At 43.1% G+C, this 20,405-nt stretch overlaps 1 protein-coding gene across 6 annotated transcripts in view; it reads right to left on the bottom strand.

Annotated features, from left to right (window-relative positions):
- Positions 1-20,405, bottom strand: part of lyst (lysosomal trafficking regulator) — a 60,788-nt gene that overhangs the window by 12,046 nt on the left and 28,337 nt on the right. For 2 of the 6 annotated variants that reach the window (XM_083923557.1, XM_083923560.1), the window contains exons 7-28: positions 18,521-19,460; positions 18,229-18,414; positions 15,886-16,039; positions 13,618-13,829; positions 13,426-13,492; positions 13,045-13,154; positions 11,696-12,306; positions 11,409-11,582; positions 11,161-11,321; positions 9,699-9,889; positions 8,858-9,103; positions 7,631-7,804; positions 6,743-6,892; positions 5,876-6,013; positions 5,595-5,793; positions 5,365-5,493; positions 4,018-4,642; positions 2,903-3,083; positions 2,213-2,382; positions 1,816-2,046; positions 1,495-1,661; positions 351-503 (exon numbers count right to left, since the gene is read on the bottom strand). In XM_083923557.1, the coding sequence (XP_083779683.1) occupies positions 351-503; positions 1,495-1,661; positions 1,816-2,046; positions 2,213-2,382; positions 2,903-3,083; positions 4,018-4,642; positions 5,365-5,493; positions 5,595-5,793; positions 5,876-6,013; positions 6,743-6,892; positions 7,631-7,804; positions 8,858-9,103; positions 9,699-9,889; positions 11,161-11,321; positions 11,409-11,582; positions 11,696-12,306; positions 13,045-13,154; positions 13,426-13,492; positions 13,618-13,829; positions 15,886-16,039; positions 18,229-18,414; positions 18,521-19,460 (5,369 nt within the window). Of the gene's footprint in view, positions 1-350; positions 504-1,494; positions 1,662-1,815; positions 2,047-2,212; positions 2,383-2,902; positions 3,084-4,017; positions 4,643-5,364; positions 5,494-5,594; positions 5,794-5,875; positions 6,014-6,742; positions 6,893-7,630; positions 7,805-8,857; positions 9,104-9,698; positions 9,890-11,160; positions 11,322-11,408; positions 11,583-11,695; positions 12,307-13,044; positions 13,155-13,425; positions 13,493-13,617; positions 13,830-15,885; positions 16,043-18,228; positions 18,415-18,520; positions 19,461-20,405 lie in introns of all 6 variants that reach the window. The other 4 variants (XM_083923561.1, XM_083923562.1, XM_083923558.1 and 1 more) reach the window with 4 other exon arrangements.

Raw genomic sequence — 20,405 nt, 5'->3', positions numbered from 1 at the left:
TCCATGACGGGGAGGATGTTCTCCGCTGTGGACCGAGCTACCTGCGTCACAGTGGAGCATGTAGGATGGAGCTCCAGAGGGGGAGGGGAGGGGGGAGTCCTGGGACAGGAAGCTGAAGGGAGGGGAGAGGGGTATCTGACCATAGGAGCAGTAGTGCTGTCTGGGGATGCGGGGGATAATGGAGTCTTTCATGGCAATGGAACCTTGAGATCAGGACGAGGAGAGGATCAATAAACAGAGAGGTGAAGGTGAAGTGAAATGACTGAAAACACATGGAGGTCAATTTTACCTCGACACTGAGAATAACGGCACACCAGATTTGTTCTGTTGCATCACTTTGAAACACTCACCCGCGATGCTCTTGCGTTTCTGATGGATGGCATAATGTGAAGAGCTCGGTGTATTAACGGAGCTGCTCAGCTTCTGAGGTTCCTGATTGGCTGTAGTCTTTATGAACTCAATCGCTGACTGGAGGACACGGAACTGCAAAGCCACAGCCATCTCTGGGGAAAAAACAAAGGAGTCAGTGAACTTTGTCATATTTAAAGCTACCCTGACGCTCTTCTTCTGAAAGATGAGCTTCATGCAAGAATCACAAGAACAAATTAAAATTGGCACGAAAAAGTGATTTAAGAGAGCTTGTGATGTTTTTATCGTACTTTTATCGTCTCTTATTTACAAACATAATAATCATGTTTAGATAGTCTGACTTTCTCCACAGAGGAAACAAACACTTGTTTGTGGTAATTTACTGAAGGGTTTGACAGTTTTTGTTTAAGATCTTATTGGCATTGGCATTTTTTATGGCTTCTAACTTCATATCAGACCATTTTTCTTTATTTACGTCTCTGTACGACTCCGCGATGACAGCTGTGGCAATATTTTCTCTTTTTCAGGTCCCCTGAAGTGAGTGCAGGCACTGCAATGTGTTAAAATTCCATTACTTTTGGGTAACATTCTTATCTTGAAACTTGCCCTCACAAAAGAGAAGTTAGCTTTATAACAATTTGGGATAGTTGATTATGCTAATGATGTGATATATATGATGAATGAATAAATAACATGTACCTTCTCACAAAATGGTGGCACTCAGTAATACAGTAGAGTATAATTACTAAAATGACAATCAAAAAAAGGGTGCAATCTTCAGAGCCATAATGCATTTGTAATGTTTCTATGATTAGAGAATGATTACATCACAGCAAAAGAAAAAGCAAAGAAATAAGCACCAATGGGAAAGAGATGGCAGAGATACATTTTGAAGGGGCAGATAGAACCATTTATTGTGAAGATGGAGATGTGAGATATTTCTCAAATTATACATTTTTTTTCGAATGAGTTTCCGCTCTGTAGTGGTAGATAATGAACTGACAGCCCAGTTCCGTTCTGCAGCAGAGCTCGACAGCTTGATATCATCCAAAACTGCAGAGCGTAGTAGATGACAACACTGATGTTTTTTGCATGTGTATTGATTTTTAGAAATCCAGCCCTCACCCTGCGTGCGTCGCATCTTGCTGGTCTGCATGAAACCCAGCAAGGTAATGAGGTCTTCGATGATGCGGAAGTACTGGGACCCTGAAGAGCTGCAGGAGTGGATTGTCACAGCTACTAACAGCTGCTGGATGTCACACACCAGGAGCTTGTAGTCATTCAGGGGAATACTGCAGAGAGAGTACAAGAAAAACAAGAAAATATGAAGGGGAGGGAGTGAATTCACCACTTGCATATGCCAGATCAATGAACAACGGGAAGATTAGTGATTTAATGAATGCTTTGAAGGTTCAAGTCAATCTTCCTCTGCTCTGGCAGACGTACCCGTTCTCCATGCCATTGAGAGTGGAGAGGGTGTTAAAGAGGACGTAGAGCAGCCCGTGGTCCAGCAGGATGTCTGCCAGCTTGGGGCAGGCGTTGAGGAGCTGCAGCAGCATACACAGGATGTTGTGCACCAAGGAGTTCTCATACAGGGAGTTCTCAATAAGACCCAACACTGGGATGATGCAGCGCCTTCTGAAGGGTGAAATATTTTCCATTTCCTCCAGGTCCAGACTGGAAAAGAAAAAACACAGAAAAGAAAAATATTACAACGTACACAAATATGTGTGCATCAAACACATTTATTCATGCAGTAGACAATCCTATGCATAATATTCTAAGATAAAACTTTCAACTTAAGTTGCAGTGGAGCATTGAAGTGTATTGTCCCTGGACTCACTCTTCCTCTAGGCCCACCGGCCGTCCGAACAGCATCTCCAGGAAGCATTCGAGGAGCCCCTGGCTGCCCTGGTGGATGTACAGCTGGTTGGCCAGCAGTGAGAAGCCGTGGTTCTTTAGAAACTTCTCCTTCTGCTCCTTGAGGGCTCTGCTAAAATATGCATCCAGTAGCTAGAAGAGGGGGGCAGAATATTATGGAGTAACAGAAAAGTTAGATTTAGCACTGGCAATGTATTGTGATACTCTGCTAACACCCTGGCACAGATTTCAGAGTGCAATATATTTCCGTAAGATCTTGAGTCACAAGTTAAAACATGTTAACGGTATAATTTGACATTTTCAGGCATTTCCTGTCATTCCAAGAGTTGGATGAGAAGATTGATAGCACTCTCATGTCTGTATGATAAATACTTCCAGCATCCGCTTAGCTTAGCTTAGTCTTAGCTTAGCTTAGTCTTAGCATAAATACTGGAAACAAATGGAAACAGTTAACAAAAACAGTGACTCTTAAGCTCCTCTAAAATGTAAAACAAATGTGTAATTGTGACTTTTGAGAATGTTAGTGAGCAAAAACACTTATGCTATTTTATCTCCCAGCATTATAAATGTAGTAATGCTTGATGAGTCCCAGACACTGAGAAGCAGGTTGATCTGATTTGAAACCAGGAATCAAAGAGGATACTGAACCAACCTTCATGACGCCTTGCTGGATGAGAGGTGACGAGTGGTTGACCAGGACAATGAGGGCGTCTGGCTGAATGAGCTTGTCCATTACCTCCTCAAGCATGAGGTCAGGCATCACCTGCAAGATGCCCCTCAGGAGATCGTAGAGTCCGCAGCAGATCAGCACCAGGCAGTCCTCAGTGCTGGACCTTAGAAAAACGGCTTACACTTTAGTGCTAAATTTCCTCTATCAAAGCTCAAAATGACATACTAAGAAAAGATAGAGTTTTATATAGAGAGATAGAGTATATTCGAATAATATTAAATGAGGTTAGTAACTTGTCGTGTATTTTGTGAAGACAGCCTGACTGTTCTAATGAGGTATATATATCAGCACTGCTGGATTTGAGAAAGCTATTAGGTTGTCGATGTCTCAGCACCAGACAGATTCCTGTTAAAACAATGCTGCACACAGAAAGGGCTATATACATTTGTTATGATAAGCGGGAATGAATAATTTGCACCCTGGTGTTATAAAACTTCAGTCAGAAGATAAGGTATTTCTCAGTGAACACGCAGCAAGCTTCGTAACGTTCTTCGTTCTGCTTGAGATTTATCGACAAATCAAATCAGATGTCTTAATGTCAGACAGCCCACGTTGTGTCCAATAAAAAAGACAAGAGGTGACTTGGGTGAGAAAAAAGGATTAAAAGGAATAAATCTTTTTTTTATTTTCCTATCAGCTTAAGTCAGCAGGTGGCTGGCAGGTAGAAATAAACTGCAAATGTCACTGAAGCGCAAATCATTTTCAAAGTTGGCTAAGTGTTATTACCATAATCAAATACTGTTTTTAGATTATGCAAATCCCTACACAGCTCTACGTTATCAAGCATACTGGTCGAGGTATTTATCTTTTTTGGAGTGATGTACCAAAACCCAGGTGGACATGCAAAATAGATAAAATGTTGAAAGAGGCTGTCAGTGCTCACTGTAAGTCATTTATAGAAGGGCCCAGGTTTGGCATGGTTTAACTTAATTCATATTTTAATTAGTTATGATACTGAGCATTCAGCTAGAACGTCCTGAGAGTATTTTCTTGAGATATGGTGAAATGCATTGTGAAAGGGTACTATGGCAGCATACCTGTCGTTGGACTCAGTCTTGCTGTGCGCCCTCTCGTAGCTAGGAGAGTAGGTGTAGCTCTCCCAGTCTTCAGGCATGGAGCCTCGGTCAGCCGAACTTGGCCAGCGGCTGATAGCCAACGAGCCATTTGGAGCTGGGAAGGCAAGGCCCAGACTGGCCAGGTTGCTGTGGCTCCTCTGGAAGGACTGGATGCCTTTCAGGCTGTCAGGGCGGCGTGGCGCCTCGTCACTGGCCCAGTCAAACCTGTCCTCAGACTCCGCCCCCCCAACGCTGCCCTCCGCTAGACTGTCCACCTCTGCTGCCTCGTCGCGCTCCTCCTCCACACTGATGGAGGGAGTGCGCAGGGTTCCTCCCTCACCTACGTCCTTGGACTCACAGATCGTCTTGGCAGATTCACAGCTGCTCAGTAGCTGGTCATCACCTCCACCCTTCTTGAGTGTCTCTGTGCTTCCAAGAGCCTGCCGAGCGGTGAGGGAGACCCCGTCACCTTCACCTGCCTCATTTGAGCTACCGTGTCCAAGTCGAGGTGTCAGTAGAGGGGAGGAGTACGGAGATGGTGCCAGGCTAGATGGGCGTAACGACTGCTCATCACCTCCATGTTCAGGAGAGGGAACGTGGAGATGGCCTGGAAAACAAATCAAAATGATTCATAAATCAAATATATCGAAGGCAGCATCGGAGCCTGATTTGTAAGCTGACGCACTGTACAGCCACAAGTTTACAATACTTGCAGTGCAAGTATTGTAAACTTGTGGCTGTGAGGAATAGCATGATGTGGCAGAGCAGAATCGTGGCCAATCATTGACAACATTGTACAATGAGTTACAGCCAGTAACTTTAGGTCAGTACAGGAAATGTCAGTTGTATTTACACTGTTATATATATATATATATATATATATATATATATATATATATATATATATACAGTATATATAGTATCACAGCTAAATGTATTTCATGTATACACATGTATTCACCCCTTTCCCAATGCCATACAGTGCTATAATATATATAAAAAAGGGCTTTAGAAGAAATACCATTAAGAGCTGCAGTTGGATTAAGTCATTTTTAAAGCATAAAACAGGAAGATTAGAGGGTGTTTCGTAAACACATAATGCTCATGCATCAGTTTTTCTTAGAAGTAATGGTGTTTACATTACTAACAGTAGCACTCTTGTGACTGATACAGCTCTCAACATTTTAAACAGATTTCCCTTTCTGAAGTCACTTCTAATTCTTCTATTTATGTGATTCCAAGCAACATACTGCATGTTTAATCATCGCCACTGTGTAGGGTGCCCTGGAGTTCTCGAAGGTCAGTGTAATAGGGTTGAAACAGCTGTACCTTCATGGGGAGCATCTGTAAAGACAGTTGGGGAGAGGGACACCACAGAGCTGCTGGCAGACTTTCCTCCACTGTTGGAGTGCCTCAGATACATAATGGACTGCACCTTCTCCTGGTACAGCTTCCCATCTGACAAATAGGAAACATCAAAAGAACCCAATGACCTCAATTAATGTCTCTTCATTGCCTCTGATACAGAGGTGCTGCTTTCTAATACACTGCTTCCTCACCAATGTGTAGTGAGAAGTAGAAGCTGGATGGAGTGTGGCAGACGTAAGTGTTGGTAGGTGGGTGAACAGCCAGCAGGAAGTTGTAGATGAGTTTAAGCAGGTCCATGTCTGGGGGAGAGCCGAGTACCTCCTGGATGATTTTGACGAATGACAGACAGACTTCCTGCGGGATGGCAGTCAGATGCTCGTCCCGATGCTCCTTGAGACAAACATAATGTAGTGGGTAAAAGTCTCTGAAGAGATGGAGGTATTTTGAGAGCAGCTTTGTGGCCGTGACCTACCTGTAACACCTGGCAGGTGAGCAGGAAGCGGTGCACTACCTCTGCCTTGAGGAACTGACGGATGTTGAAGACCTGATGAGGGTGGTGCTCCCTGATGAGGATCTCTAAGGCAGCAAGCAGCGTTTCCCACACTCCACACTGACAGAAACGACACAAACAGTGAACGACAATAGAGAGGTAGACGCATTAACTGGTTCTTCATCATCTGATGGTGGGGCTGAGAGTACCATTATTCCTCCATTATTAATTCCAGCATGCTTACCAGTCCATCAGTGTTTCCTCCCTAAACGTTCGGTCGGGTTTAAATTTGTTTAAACTAATTTTTCCTTTTAAATTCTGGGTATTTTTTTGGACACATGGTAAAGAAGGAAATCATGATCACTGAGAGTTGCTCCTGAATTGTACACATTTATTACCAGCTTATCAATATATGAAGATGCTTTGAGCTTTCTTCCTCTCATTAGGAATGGATGTAAATAAAATAAAAGACCTTAGAAAAGACCCTGAGAAACTTCAAATGTGCAGATTTAGTAAAGCCATTCAGCATTAATGATTTCTTGTTTTCTTACTTTTCACTACTGAGCATGAGAAAAATACTGAATATATATATATTTATATATAAATAGTTTGCTCATCTAGAGCTTAATTTCTACTCTTTATCCCTACTGTAGCTGTACTTAAAATAAAACAATAAAATGTCTTGTAACAACTAATTTTTTGTCTTAATTTTAATAGATAATAGATAAATATGATTGCTCATCTTTGTCCGTGCTTAATGTAAGTATATTCTGTCACGTTTTGTAAGACTTTGTGTTAGGTCTCCTGTTACTAATAAAATGTGATTGATCCTGTGATGAATGTGCTAACCTCAGCCTTGGCCCAGATCTTCCAGTCCAACAGGACGTCTGACAGAAGCCTGATGTCCTGCACCACAGCGATGGACTCAGTGTCCAAACGGAACTGCCCATCTTCCCCCAGGATGAGGATGGCTGCACTGCAACATCCATCCAGTAAAGTCTGGAAGGACAGAATATGGCCACCACATCAGAAATACAACCACTTGTACAGTGTTTCTATACTATAGAGTGCTGGTCGCTCTCATCAGACACACATCAACATAATGATAATTACCATCTCTACAGAAACAGCCTTACAATCCCAGACGGGAGGACTGTCAGTAAATGATCCAATAAAATATTTTGTAGTGCTTATCACTCCGTCAAAACCACAGCTATTTACTGCATGAGCAGCCCTGACTGTATTGATCAGAGTCTATCATTAGTGACCAGCTTCTCTGCAGTGGTTATAAATCTTACAGTCTCTGGCAGACTGAGCTAGAATCGAAGCTGGAATTCTTTTTACAGCATAAATAGAAAAGTACAAGTGAACAAAAAAACAACACAGCATGTGTATTTTTGATATAGGGATGATTATGAGTGTTTAATATCACCAATTGGAGCTATATAATATAGTATGTGGAAGTGTAAAGCGACAATCAGAGGTGCTGTGTAACTCTGCAGGAGCTCAGTGTTTCATCAAGTAAGACAGAATCCATTTCAGCACACAGCCATCCCACAGCTCAATTACAGACTCAGCCAGAGGGTCAAGTAACAGCAGGGTCACCAACACCGGCTCAGAGAGGCACCGGCATTACAACAAAACAAAAACAACAAGTGCAGGTGAATCGGTTTCACTGCACAGATCAGCAGAGGTTGTGGTTACTGAAGACAACAAAGAGCTCACAGTGTGACTCACTTTCAGCATATGATATCCCACGATGCATTTGGACTTGATGAGGACCTGGTGGATCATGGAGTAACCATGGTAACAGTCCATTTCATGGATACGGTGTTGGTTAAACTTGGACAAAGACAGCAGCACTCGCAGGGCCAGAGCCTGGGTCTTCTCACAGTCACTCAGCTGCACCGTCTGGACGCCGCAGACCCACAGATGAGGAGCAGAGGAACAGAAGAACACACAACAAAAGAACATGTGAAGAGAGCATTCTAAAACATAATTTCACACTGTTCCTGCGACAGTTATTGTGTTCTTACAAAAGCACATGTGAGCCTCATATCAAATTTTGTCCGTAAAAGTGACATTCCACTACGGTCATTGTGATCACAGTAGTAACAAGTGTAAGAAAACTTCTATGACTTTCCTCATACTACGCAGGTAGGTGACCTATACCTGACATAATTAATTAGGTCACATTATCAGAATAAGATTAGTGACTGAGCTAATTCAACAGTTCAGACTTTGTCTTTAAATATACAGTACTTATAAAAAATAATACAGATTTGTTATTCATCTTTTGAGACTAGAAATACATTTTCTTGCAGTGCTGGTCATGTGGAGCACCTTTGTGAGTATTAGTATGAAGCAGCGTATAGACTTTAAAATAAAATGTGTTTCTAAACTGTAGGGCTGCAACTAAGGATTAATTGCTGGTCTACAAAACATCAGAAATCAGTAAGAAATCCTGTTCATAATGTTGTAGAGGCCAAGGTGATGTCTAGTCTTTTTTTGACTGATGTTCAAAAAACAAAGATATCAATTTTAAGCAAATTGGGCTGGAATCATCAAATGTTTGACATTTTTGCTTGAAAAGTTACTTAAATGAAGATGTGATGATCAAATGATCAAAACAATTTGGTATTTTTTATCACCTCTCTCGATCAAGCTCTACTAAAGTAGCCCTGGTGTAAAACATACAATCAGAGTGTTTATGACTTGAAAAAAATCAAATCCCTTCCTAAAAAAGTTACTGGCAAGCAGAAGTGAATGCAATCAACATGTGCCGTTATATGTTCTGGTTTATTAAATCAAGCTGTCACTTTTACCTGTCTGGAATCAATCAATCTAAAACCACAGTATTAAAGAAATATTTATTACAACATATGTATTAAAACAACTAGGAATCAAGATCTCTCTCTTACTCAGCTAGAAATAGAGCTCCATTATAAATGTGTACCATCCTACCTGTGCGAAGAGGAAGACAAAATTTCCTGTTCCTCCGATCTTGTGCAGGACGCTCTGCAGGCCATGTGTTTCAGTGGGGAGCAGAGCTCTGAGAGAATTTGGCTCCAAGGAAACGCTCTGCACTTCCTTGGAGCTGAACGGACGCTGTGTGACCACCGTCTTGGCCTGACCCTTCAGTCGGATTACAGGCTCATAGATAGTGTAGACTCTGGGACTGCTGGGGGCATACACTACTGCCAAGCTCTCCTATACAGAAACACAATTCACACTATTATTTTCACGCCTAAATCCTGTAACTTTTAATTTTTTGCAGTTGCAGTTTTACGTATTTAAAAATTGAGTTTGATCCAAACAAGCATGTCAGCTAGCTTGGAGCTACAATTTCTAGCATTAAATTAGATCTGGTTTAGACTCGGTAAGAGCATAACAGAAATGATCAAGATACAGAGGGAAAAGTATAATTTTTTCTTGTCTTATCAACAAAGCCATTAGCATTTAATGGGAGAAACATTATTTTCAGTCGCACTGAAAGAGCTGCAGCTTTTTTTCATAGGGGAAGAATTACTTCCTATCGTGCAATATCATTACTGAAGGCTAAAGGGACAGTACATTACTCATACACTGTGAAATGAAACAATAAATAAGACATAGGGGGGCTCTGCTACGCTTACAGAGCACTTGAATCACAAATACAGTATAGGGTCTAGCAGCAATGTCAATCTGCATTTTGACGTGGGTGAAACGATAGTGGCGTTAAAACATTTCTTCTATTTCATGTTTATGCACATTTTCTGTTGTGATTTGGATGTTGAGTTAATGCTTCATGTAAACAAATACTTACAACTAAAGCCGTTGTGTCCACATCCTTATTCTTCATCAGAAGCTCTCGTACATGCTCACACTTCAGGCCTTCCAGAGTCACAAACTTGGAGACTGTCCCACTGGGCTTGCCATATTTGCAGGGCATGATGGAGGTGAGGTCAGGCCCGCTGGTGTACAGGTAGAGAGCCTCCTCAGATCCTATTCTAGACCCTGAGATATGGAGGGAAGGAGTTATGATTACATCTATTGGCATAATGAGGAAAACACTGCACATTCATATTATTACAGAAGTTGAAAAACAGTATTGTGAGAAATCCAAAAAGGAAAATCAACCCAAGAAGTAATGTGTGAGTAAATAAACCATAAAGTAATAAGCTACAATATGAGACAGAGCGAGACCCATGGTGAATCTTGATGTTTTATTTCTCGTTTTCATGAAACTTGTGGTTGATTCTCTGTCCTTTCCAAGAAGAAACTGCTACTTATGACAGCGTACAGGCTAAAGCTTGTCTAAAGACATCAGTTGGGTTCACAGGTTGCGTTCTCAGAGAGGCAAACCATTCACAGCCAATTAGAGGCAACAAGAGAAGTATTCAGTTAGCCTCCCGAGAGAATGCTGAGAATCTACAGCACGCAACACATCACACCAGCCTTTTACAGCTACTACACCGGTTGCGCTTTAAAAAAAAAAACTGCCCCATAAAGCATTAAACAGTATACACTCACCGGTCACTTTATTAGGTGCACCTGTCCAACTGCTCGTTAACGCAAATTTCTAATCAACTAATCACATGGAAGCAGCTCAGTGCATTTAGGCACATAGACATGGTCAAGATGATCTTCTGCAGTTCAAACCGAGCATCAGAACGGGGGAGAAAGGTGATTTAAGTGACTTTGAACGTGGCATTGTTGTTGGTGCCAGACGGGCTGCTCTGAGTATTTCAGAAACTGCTGATCTACTGGGATTTTCATGCACAACCATATCTAGGGTTTACAGAGAATGGTCCCAAAGAGAGAAAAGATCCAGTGAGTGGCAGTTCTGTGGGCGCAAATGCCTTGTTGATGCCAGAGGTCAGAGGAGAATGGCCAGACTGGTTGGAGCTGATAGAAAGGCAACAGTAACTCAAATAACCACTGGTTACAACAGAGGAATGCAGGAGAGCATCTGTGAACGCACATAACCAACTACTTTCTAGCAGATATGGAACAGCAGCAGAAGACACTGACACTTTATTAAACACCAGGTCTACCTTATAAATATAATAATGGCTGGTGAGTGTATTTAGAGTATATACTGTTTATAAGAGAGAAGTTGGTCATCAGTGCACCACCAGGGAGCAGCACTGAGGGGGAACAGATGCAATTATATAAAGGATTATAACAGATTGCAGCTATGCATGTAGTAAGACGATGAATGACTGACTAGGATTAAGTGTCTAAGAGCTTATAGACACAAAGCTAAAGATGACAGGAGGTCCTACCATTGAAGAGAAGCACAGTGCCCAGGCTCCAGCGTCCGCCCTGCTTTAACAGCTCCTCAGAGGACGGCGTACAGTGGCCCAACATGCAGAAGGTTTTGTTGCTGTCAGATGATAAACTGGACTTTCTTGGTAGGGTGTAGTCCAAAGACACCTCACATTTCCTGAAACAGAGAGCAGATTAAGTGAAGGTTAATGTTCACCTATTTACTAGATTTAAAAACTGAAGTGCCACGTTGCACGTTCCTCACCTGATGCCACACACCCAGACAACCACACGCCCATGGATGTTCTTCTTGCCCTCTGGCTGCTGGGTGTAAGTGAGGCCGAGGTGCTGCCACTGGCCCGCCCTGAGTAGTTCCTCACCAGAATCTGCCTGAGCCAGCAGCCCTGCTTTTATCTCATCGTTTGGGTCAATGCAAATCCTGAGGGAACAGCACATTACAATACTTCAAGGTCCTTAAACTACAAATACTTAAGAAATAGTAACCCATTTTTCACATGCATCTTTGAGATTGTGGTCTACACCGGAGCTCACCTGAATGTGAGAGAGCCTGTAGTGAAGTCTGCCCACACTTGAAGCATCAGTGCTTTGGAGCCCATGGACAGAATATGAATGAGACCTTCCTCTACTAATCTCATCTCAGCCTGAGAGGAGCCTTGGTGGGGCTCTGCAGAAGGGTTACTCTCCTCTGTAAAACAATGACTAAAGAATCTCAAAACCAGTTCATATTTGGGACTAAAATGGTCTTGGTGATGTATCTGTGTCTCACCTTTGTCTTTGTCTTTGTCCCCATCCTTCTCTTCCTGCTCTGCCACTCTAAGCCACATAGAGGCACTGAAGCCGCTAGCCATGTGGGGCCAGCAGTTCTGTCCTACCAGGGGCAAGTGGAGAGGAGCAATGTGCCAGGGAGAGGAACGGAGGTGGCTCGGTCTGTAGTCACTATCCCCCTCCCTGCGCCCAGGAGAAAGTTTGCCCTTCCAGATCAAACCAACACTTTTCCCGCCAGCAGCACCGTTCTGTCTGGAGCCAGCGGGCACCCCTCCTGGGGTCGACGCCCCGAGGATTATCGGAAAGGTAAGTAAGTGAAGAGGTTCTATATTCACGTTGGCTTCAACGATTTGTAGGATGCCTTTCAGTAAAATCTCCTGCAGGTAACAAAGTAAAAAGGGGGAGTGAGAAGGATAGTCTATCATTTTAGATTTGATAAAGAAAACACTTGATAGTTTTTGCCAACTCTGGGTGTTTACAATTTTTCAGATACGTTTTTTTAATCCCTAAATGAACTGAAGAAAATGAAGACAAATCACATCCACACATTACTGAGCAGTTTAATTGCTTTAACAGTGCGATCCATCTAAAACAGCTCAGCATTAAACCTGAGTCTTGATACAATGCAGCAAAACACACTGTCTAATAGAAAAAAACCTGGGAAGCAGTACAAAATGAGTAAAAAGAATCATATCTGGTCAGTAGAAGTCACTCATATGTCTCATTTTCAAAGATGTAAAGCACAGGTCACATGCCACTATGTTCACATGGTTAAAAATAAACCCGTCTTCCCTTTTGGGACCATGTTTCTTGAATTTATTAATGATGTCTGGTGCCGGATTCCAATTAAACACAGATCCGTGGAAATAAGTTGTAGCGCCACATCTGTTCTTCACACATTGGTGTTAATTGTATATAGAATGACGTGGGCCCAGGGGAGCTTTATGGTTTGATAAGTGAGAAGTAAGTGTGACAGGAAGGTTGTCTTACAAACAGTTCTTGTTCCTGTTAAAAAATTGAATGTGCCGACAGTGTGAGCACATGTTATCAGTGTCAACACCCTGAACGTAAACTAACAGTGCATTGCCGAGTGACTGATTGAGTTGGCTATTTACAGTAGGTGGGGTCTTTTCCAGGAAGAGGCGAATCAACAGAGCCAGTTCCTCCGCTGTGATTCGCTGGCTCACCATGGCAACGAGCAGCTCCACTAGCACAGTCTGGCAATCTGAATGTAGACCAATGAAGAGCAGATTACGTAAACAAACAGTTTTCATTCACTTGGGCATGCACCAGATCACGACAGACAAAGACAAAACTGTATTACTGACTGCTTTGTTCTCAGCAAAAAATGTAAATAGAAAAGAAAAACAAAAAGGCCACACAAAGGACACATGACAGTGTCTTACAATACCAAATAAGGTAAATGTAATCAATCTGTTAGGTAAAGATTTCCCCAAGAGTTACTAAAGACAAAAATAAGGTAAGAAATAACAAACCTGTAAAGGAGGGGTCTGTTTGACTGAGGATTTTGTAAAAGCCAGACAGGATGGTTTTGACTCCTCCCTGTGGGGAACAGAACAAGAGGTCAGTCGTATTCCTCAGAACACAGTTGAGGAAAAAACTTAGACAAACACAAACTGCTGAGACGGTTAAGAGGAGTACAAGGAAGACGCAGAGGTCAGTCTCACCTGGTCATAGAGCAGGGCAGCATTGCGGTGGTTAGCGTGTACCGCACCCAGCAGGCTGTGAAACACATGACTCAGAACCTCCAGGTCTGGGGAGCCCGTGGCGAGTAGCTTCAGTTGCATTGTGCAGATCTCTGGGAACAGCAGCACCCCACTCCTGGGCCCATCAGCCATCGCAGCAAACTCATGCAGCACAGCAGACTCCACCTTCACTCCTACGCGAACAACCACACACACCAGGGCAAGATCAGAGACATAACAAGAGATTCGCAGGGAGACATGGAGAGATGATGAACGGCACGCCACGCATGGGCCAGCCGTGTTGCTTAAACATCTTCACAATCCACAGGCATTCCCTGCTTCAGCTCCATCCTCCCATCTTGGAGGCAGATCATAAAAATGAATTAGCTTCAGTGGCGTGCTCCGCCTCAGAGCAGCATGGGAGTCCCCTCATGATTTACAGGAGAGCAGCCCTGCAGGCTCTTGCACAGCTTCTGGGACCTCCTTTTATTAATGAAGGTTACTCCCTCTCTCTTCCCATGCACAGCTTCATGGTTTGTCTCCATCTAACACTTACACATCTGAGAATATACTGTAGGGGTGTCAGTAAATATACTAACTGCTGTCCCAGTATCACTTAATATCATTTGGGGGAAAATGTAGATGTTTGTGTTTGATCTGAAGTTGAATTTAATTGCAGCAAATCATCAGTTTGCATTTTACTGCAGTGTTTTTGGAAAATACTGTAAACGAACCTTAATCACTATAAATCATTTTGATGAATATCTTCTCATAGGTTGTATAACCCAGTACAGTGTAAATATAGTTCAGTTAAGACTAGGAAATATATTTCATAAAAACAGACGTAGACGTAGGCGTGTGTGTGTGTGTGTGTGTGTGTGTGTGTGTGTGTGTGTGTGTGTGTGTGTGTGTGTGTGTGTGTGTGTGTGTGTGTGTGTGTGTGTGTGTGTGTGTGTGTGTGTGTGTGTGTGTGTGTGTGTGTGTGTGTGTGTGTGTGTGTGTGTGTGTGTGTGATGTCATGACTGGACTGTGAGGAAACAGCAGTTATTGGAAATCTTAATCTCATACTCAAATCCGAATTGCTTGATAAATAAAGTGTTTGTGGGTTGGTATGCACTCTAGATACCCAAATGTATGTGCAAACTGAAAAGGCGAGTTTTTTTAACACTACTTAAACACTTGAACAACTAAAAAGTTTACAACTAAAGTCTACAACTAAGGCAGGTAGCTGGTAGTGCTCAATTCCTTAAGATATTTTTCACATTGAGAGATAGGCTGTTATGAGATAATACGAGAAGAGGGACGGAGCACTACTACCTGGGTTGGGAGTTCATTTATTTATTTGTCAAGCATTAAGCCTTTAAGATTTACTGTTTTCCAGGAAGCTAAAGTCTCCATTTGATGCTGACTTCAAGTCACAAGGTCCAGCTCATAAGGCCACAGAGCGTAGTTGCCTGCGGTTGTAAAACGTGAAACAATGATTGTATTCTGAGGGGAAGAAAAAGTAAAAAGGGTGTAATCAGGCCACGTTCTTAACCGGTATGATCAGAGCAGAGAGGCAGCCCAACACAAGACGCTGTTGTGAGGTGAAAAAACAAAGAAGTGCTCAGGCCCGATTCTGCTATGTCATATATACGTGTACAAATAGCCACTTATTGCCAAATATCCTCCACAGTAAACCAAAGGAGGGTGTGCTTTTTTACACTGCAAATTTCTTAAGTCAAGATGCTGTTCAACATAAAACCCTCGAATGAATGCAAGGAAAGAGGTTTCCCAAAACAGCAGGTTTAGAGGTTGAGACCAATACATGACCCCTGAATCCATCAAGATTAGTCTGTTGACATTTACCGCCAATAAAAACAAATGTTGCAGAAGATGGAGTACATGAAGTAAAGGTGATTTACAGCATAACCCCAGGGAAGTAAAAAGACTGAAAAATCTGCAGTGGACGACTAAAGCACAAATACAGTAAGTAATATTAAACCAACCTAAGATGCTCTCATTAGGAGCAGTGTCAAGCCGGGTGTGTGCAGTCGCTGTGGAATCTTGAGGATGAGAGAGAGAGAGTGTGTGTGTGTGTGTGTGTGTGTGTGTGTGTGTGTGTGTGTGTGTGTGTGTGTGTGTGTGTGTGTGTGTGTGTGTGTGTGTGTGTGTGTGTGTGTGTGTGTGTGTGTGTGTGTGTGTGTGTGTGTGTGTGTGTGTGTGCCTGCCTGTGTGCGTGCGTGCCTGTGTGCGTGTGTGAGAACCTACCCTCTTCCTGCTTGGCCATGTCTTCAGGGTTGCTTTCGCTGTCGGCGTCGTAGCCCTCCTCCTCCCCCGGGGGCTTGACGCCACAGCTCTGCACCTCGTCCACCTCCTCAGACAGATCGCCCGCCGGAGCCAGCCCCTCCGTCAACACCTGGAGCTTCTGACAGAAAGAGAGTGCGAGAGGAAAGAGTGAGACAGAGAGGAAGAAAGAGAAAGAAGAACAGAGGGGAGGCAAGAAAAAGTCTTGAATTTCCCTCCCTCACTGTCCAAATACAACGAGGTCATCTGTATAACGACTTGATAAAATATATTTCACAAGAGCTTACCCAATCTGGACTAAGAATGTAACGCTAAAATAAAGCAAACATGACAAGCAGCGGTCCTACCACTAATATGGCAAATAAATTGCCGACAAAATGTTTTCCAGTGACGAGGGGAAAAAAAAAAAGTACAAGATTTTGGTCATAAGACAAATATCAGCTGACTTGCAGGGCACTCACACAGGCCAGTTCCTTGATGTGAACAGTCAGTCATCACACACACACACACACACACACACACACACACACACACACACACACACACACACACACACACACACACACACACACACACACACACACACACACACACACACACACACACACACACACACACACACACACACACACACACACACACACACACACACACACACACACACACACACACACACACACACACACACACACACACACACACACACACACACACACACACACACACACACACACACACACACACACACACACACACACACACACACACACACACACACACACACTCACACTCACACTTCAAAGAAGAGGCTTACTGTAATATGCACACCTCTATTCCTTTCAGCATAATAGCAGCCAGCTTTGATATTTAATTGTGGGTGGAGTGAACATTTCAAAGAACAGTCCTTTCCGTGGACAAACTTTGCGGGGGAAGACAAATCTTGGAGCTCCATAGCACATAATTGGTATTGGTTAAGTGAACATCACACTCTGCTGAGCTCACTGAGAAAGAACTAAGCTCTTAGGAAATAGGTAAATCTATTATATAAAAAGCTAAATCCCCCTGTGTTGGAACAGGCTTAGTAGGACAAGCATTTTAAGACTTGTGAAAAACACATCTAAGGCTCTGCGATGGGAGGCAACCACTACAAGGCAGGTGGTTCTTTTGGTGAGCACAGCCGGGAGAAAATTACACTCTTTTAACATTGTTTTATTAGGGGGGAATTTCCTGGAACAAATAAAAACAGTTACACGTCTGATCCTAAACCATATAAACCATTTAATTATGTAGCCTATATCAGGGGTTGTTGGGAGCATTTTGAGTGAATATTTCAACTGATTTATCTTTCATGAAAACTACGTCAGAAGAACTTACATTAACGTGTCAAAATCTTTAAAACAAAAGTACCAGAAGTGACCCGTTTGCTCATGTTTGAGTCCACTGCTTGGTCTAAACAATGGCTATCATTATGTTTGTCTGCTGTTGTGCTGCATATAGGGAAGATAACAGCTGCTTAGCAACGCAATGCAAGTGACCGTACACAGCTGCCTGATGCTCGGCGACGCTCGGCGACACTCGGCGACGCTCAGCGATGCTCAGAGACGCTCGGCTGGAAAATGTTGTTTCTTTCATTGTGCGGTTTGCTCCTGAATAAACACCACTGTCTGTCTTTATGTTTTGCCGCTGCGTTTAAACCAAAGAAGATAGTCTTAACTGAAGACAATCAGCTTCATTTTACTGGGGGAAAAAAAGCTTTTAAAAAAATATCTTGATTTACTTTTATTCTCTAATATTTTGTGTTTTGTGAATAAACTTTATCAAGAAGATTCACTTTCCCCTTTACAGCGGCTTGTTGAGCACATTGGAAGCTAAGTTCATGTGGCTGGGGAGCACACAAAAACATGCCGTTTGTTTCTGGTCACATATGCTTGTTTAAAATGGTATGATCCCTCTTGACTCTCTAGTTCCCGCACCTGTCTGACACCTTCAGAACCATTTGCTCATTTGCCACTTTGTTGAAACTAGTGATGAGAATATACTAGATACTAGAGCACCACATGAAAATTAGAGGACAGAGATGGGAGATGCAACAAAGGTTTACGGTCAGTGCCTAAACCCAGAAGCCACCAGGGGTGACCCTCGTTACTAATTTTGCCAAGATCTTTAAACTGATGAATGTGCACAGCACCTCCTGTAGCTGCAGAGGAATCAAGTGTCTGACTGGCTCTAATCATAACTTTTCTCTTAATAGTAGCTTGAAAAATTTGAGAATGTAAAAAAGAAAAAAAGGTGCAGTAATTCACTCACAGTTTCTCCCAAGGCAGGACTCACCCTGTCTGGCTTCTCCTCAGGGGGATCAGGACAGGAAGACACCTCTGCCAAGGCCACTCTCAGGAGAGAGTCAAACAGAGGAATAGCGAGGTCAGAATTCACCACCCCTGAGCGAGCGAGCTGGTCTCTCACCTCAACCAGGGTCTCTTCCACTGACTGGAGCTATAGACAGGAGGACACATGACAGTTTAATTAAAGTCAGGATACATATCTTTTGTGGTTGATGGGGTCAGGGATCCATTGATCAGTATGATATTAAACTACATACCTGATAAGAAAGCTCAGGCTCTATCCTCTGCAGGGCTGAGTTAGCACTGTGCAGACAAATAGCCAGCAAGGCCTCAAGGAGACGAATACTTTGTAGTTGCCACTCTTCCTCCAGCTTCTTTGCTGGATCTTTGGCCTTCCCCTCAGCTGGGCCGGTGACGAAGGCGTCGGCTGGATCATGAGTTGTCTCTTCCAGTCCCAGGTAGGCTGCTGGGGCTGTGGACTCAGGGCTGCCTTTGCCCTTACCCTCCTTCTTCTTCTTTGCTTTCCCATCCTTGGTCTTACAGGAAAGTTTCTGTATAACCATGGCCATTAGCCGCAAGCAGACATCTAGTCCTCCTAGCCTGAAGAACTGCCTCTGAAACAAGGGGCTGGCCAGATAGATCCACCGACACACTGACCAAACATCTGCAGCGCATCGTACCTGCTCTTTGGAGGGCAGAGCCACACTGTCTGGGGACAGGTAAGGCAGTCGGCCTCCAAGAGGTTCACTGGCTGTGCTGTCATAACCTGAAGTGTCCTCAGAGTCATTGGCTGAGTCCCGGTCAGAATCTGCCTCTTTGCTGACACAGAGGAAGGCCACACAGAGGAAAAGGTTAATAACAAGGAGGTGGGTCTCTGCGTGGCTGCGCCCGCGGCCCTGCCCACCCCGGCTCTTGTGACGCGGATATGCCTCCTTTAGGCCTTCATAGAACTTGCTGAGGCTCTGTGGGCCCTCTCCAGCTCCTCGGCACGCCAGTTCCTCAGCCAAGCCCAAGACGGTCTCCCCTTCTACAGCATGACCCTCCAGGTCCTGAAGCACCCCTTCAGTCTGCTGGTGTCCGATGCCTATTATCAAAGTCTCAAACACCTTCAATGCCAAAGAGCGCGTCTGGTCTAGGTAGACGAGCTCCGTCACCTGATTGAGCCCATTACAACTGATGAAAAGGTCTCTTATCACCCTGTAATAGAGAGTATTTGAAACTGAGTAAAACAGAAAACGGACATAAACATGACACAAACACAATTATCCAGAGTTCATATGAGAAAACTGCTTTTGCCTTTCATAAATATATCTAGGCATGTGCCTCTCATTGACCAAGGAAAGGATTAATACAGTGACAGAAAGGCTGGATGTGAACTGCAAACATTTAAACTCTCCTAGATCTCCCAGCAATTACAAAAAATTGCACCACGTTAACAAACTCTGCGACTAGTCAATCAGAGGCACAGCCTCCACTCAGGACCCATCACACTCCTCCCTTCGCTGATTTCATCTCCTCCCATCGGGCTGCAGATATAATTTCCCCCAGGGCTCAACAACACCTTTTAAATATATTAGTCAACTTCTATTAACATAATAAATGAACTGTGAAGGACACTACATGCTAAAATTGCTCAAGAACAAATACACAAGTTCAACTTTGTATGCGTTTGGTAAGTGTGTATTTATTTTTTTTACTGAGCCACAACGACACATTTATATCACATTGTTATCAAAGTGATCTAAATGTGAATCCTACATTTAGTAAGCAAAACAAAGCTGACATTTTACCCTTTTAAATGTGTTGACTACTGTTATACACACACTATTATTAAGGAAGTGCTCCATTTTAAAAGATGCTATTACGAAGCGGGGTAAATTACCATAAAAGAATAATGTGTCACCTCTGAAACAACAACACTCTCAGGAGATGTGCTGACATTATACACTGAAATACACTGAAAGACAATCAAAACACTTTCATCTCAGCATGGGATTGTTTTCCTAGTATGTTCAAGAACTGACACAGGCGTTCACTTGAGAGTCTGAGCTCTGTGCATTAAACTGGTACATTTAATAAATAATGAACTCACGGACTTTTCTCCAAATCAAACCCTTTTCTCCAGCCTTCCTCTAAATTGAC

This window comes from Echiichthys vipera (genome assembly GCF_963691815.1).
Source record: "Echiichthys vipera genome assembly, chromosome: 11".
NCBI lineage: Eukaryota > Metazoa > Chordata > Actinopteri > Perciformes > Trachinidae > Echiichthys > Echiichthys vipera.
Note: the sequence above shows the minus strand (reverse complement) of the source record. Positions and strands in the feature narration are given on the sequence as shown.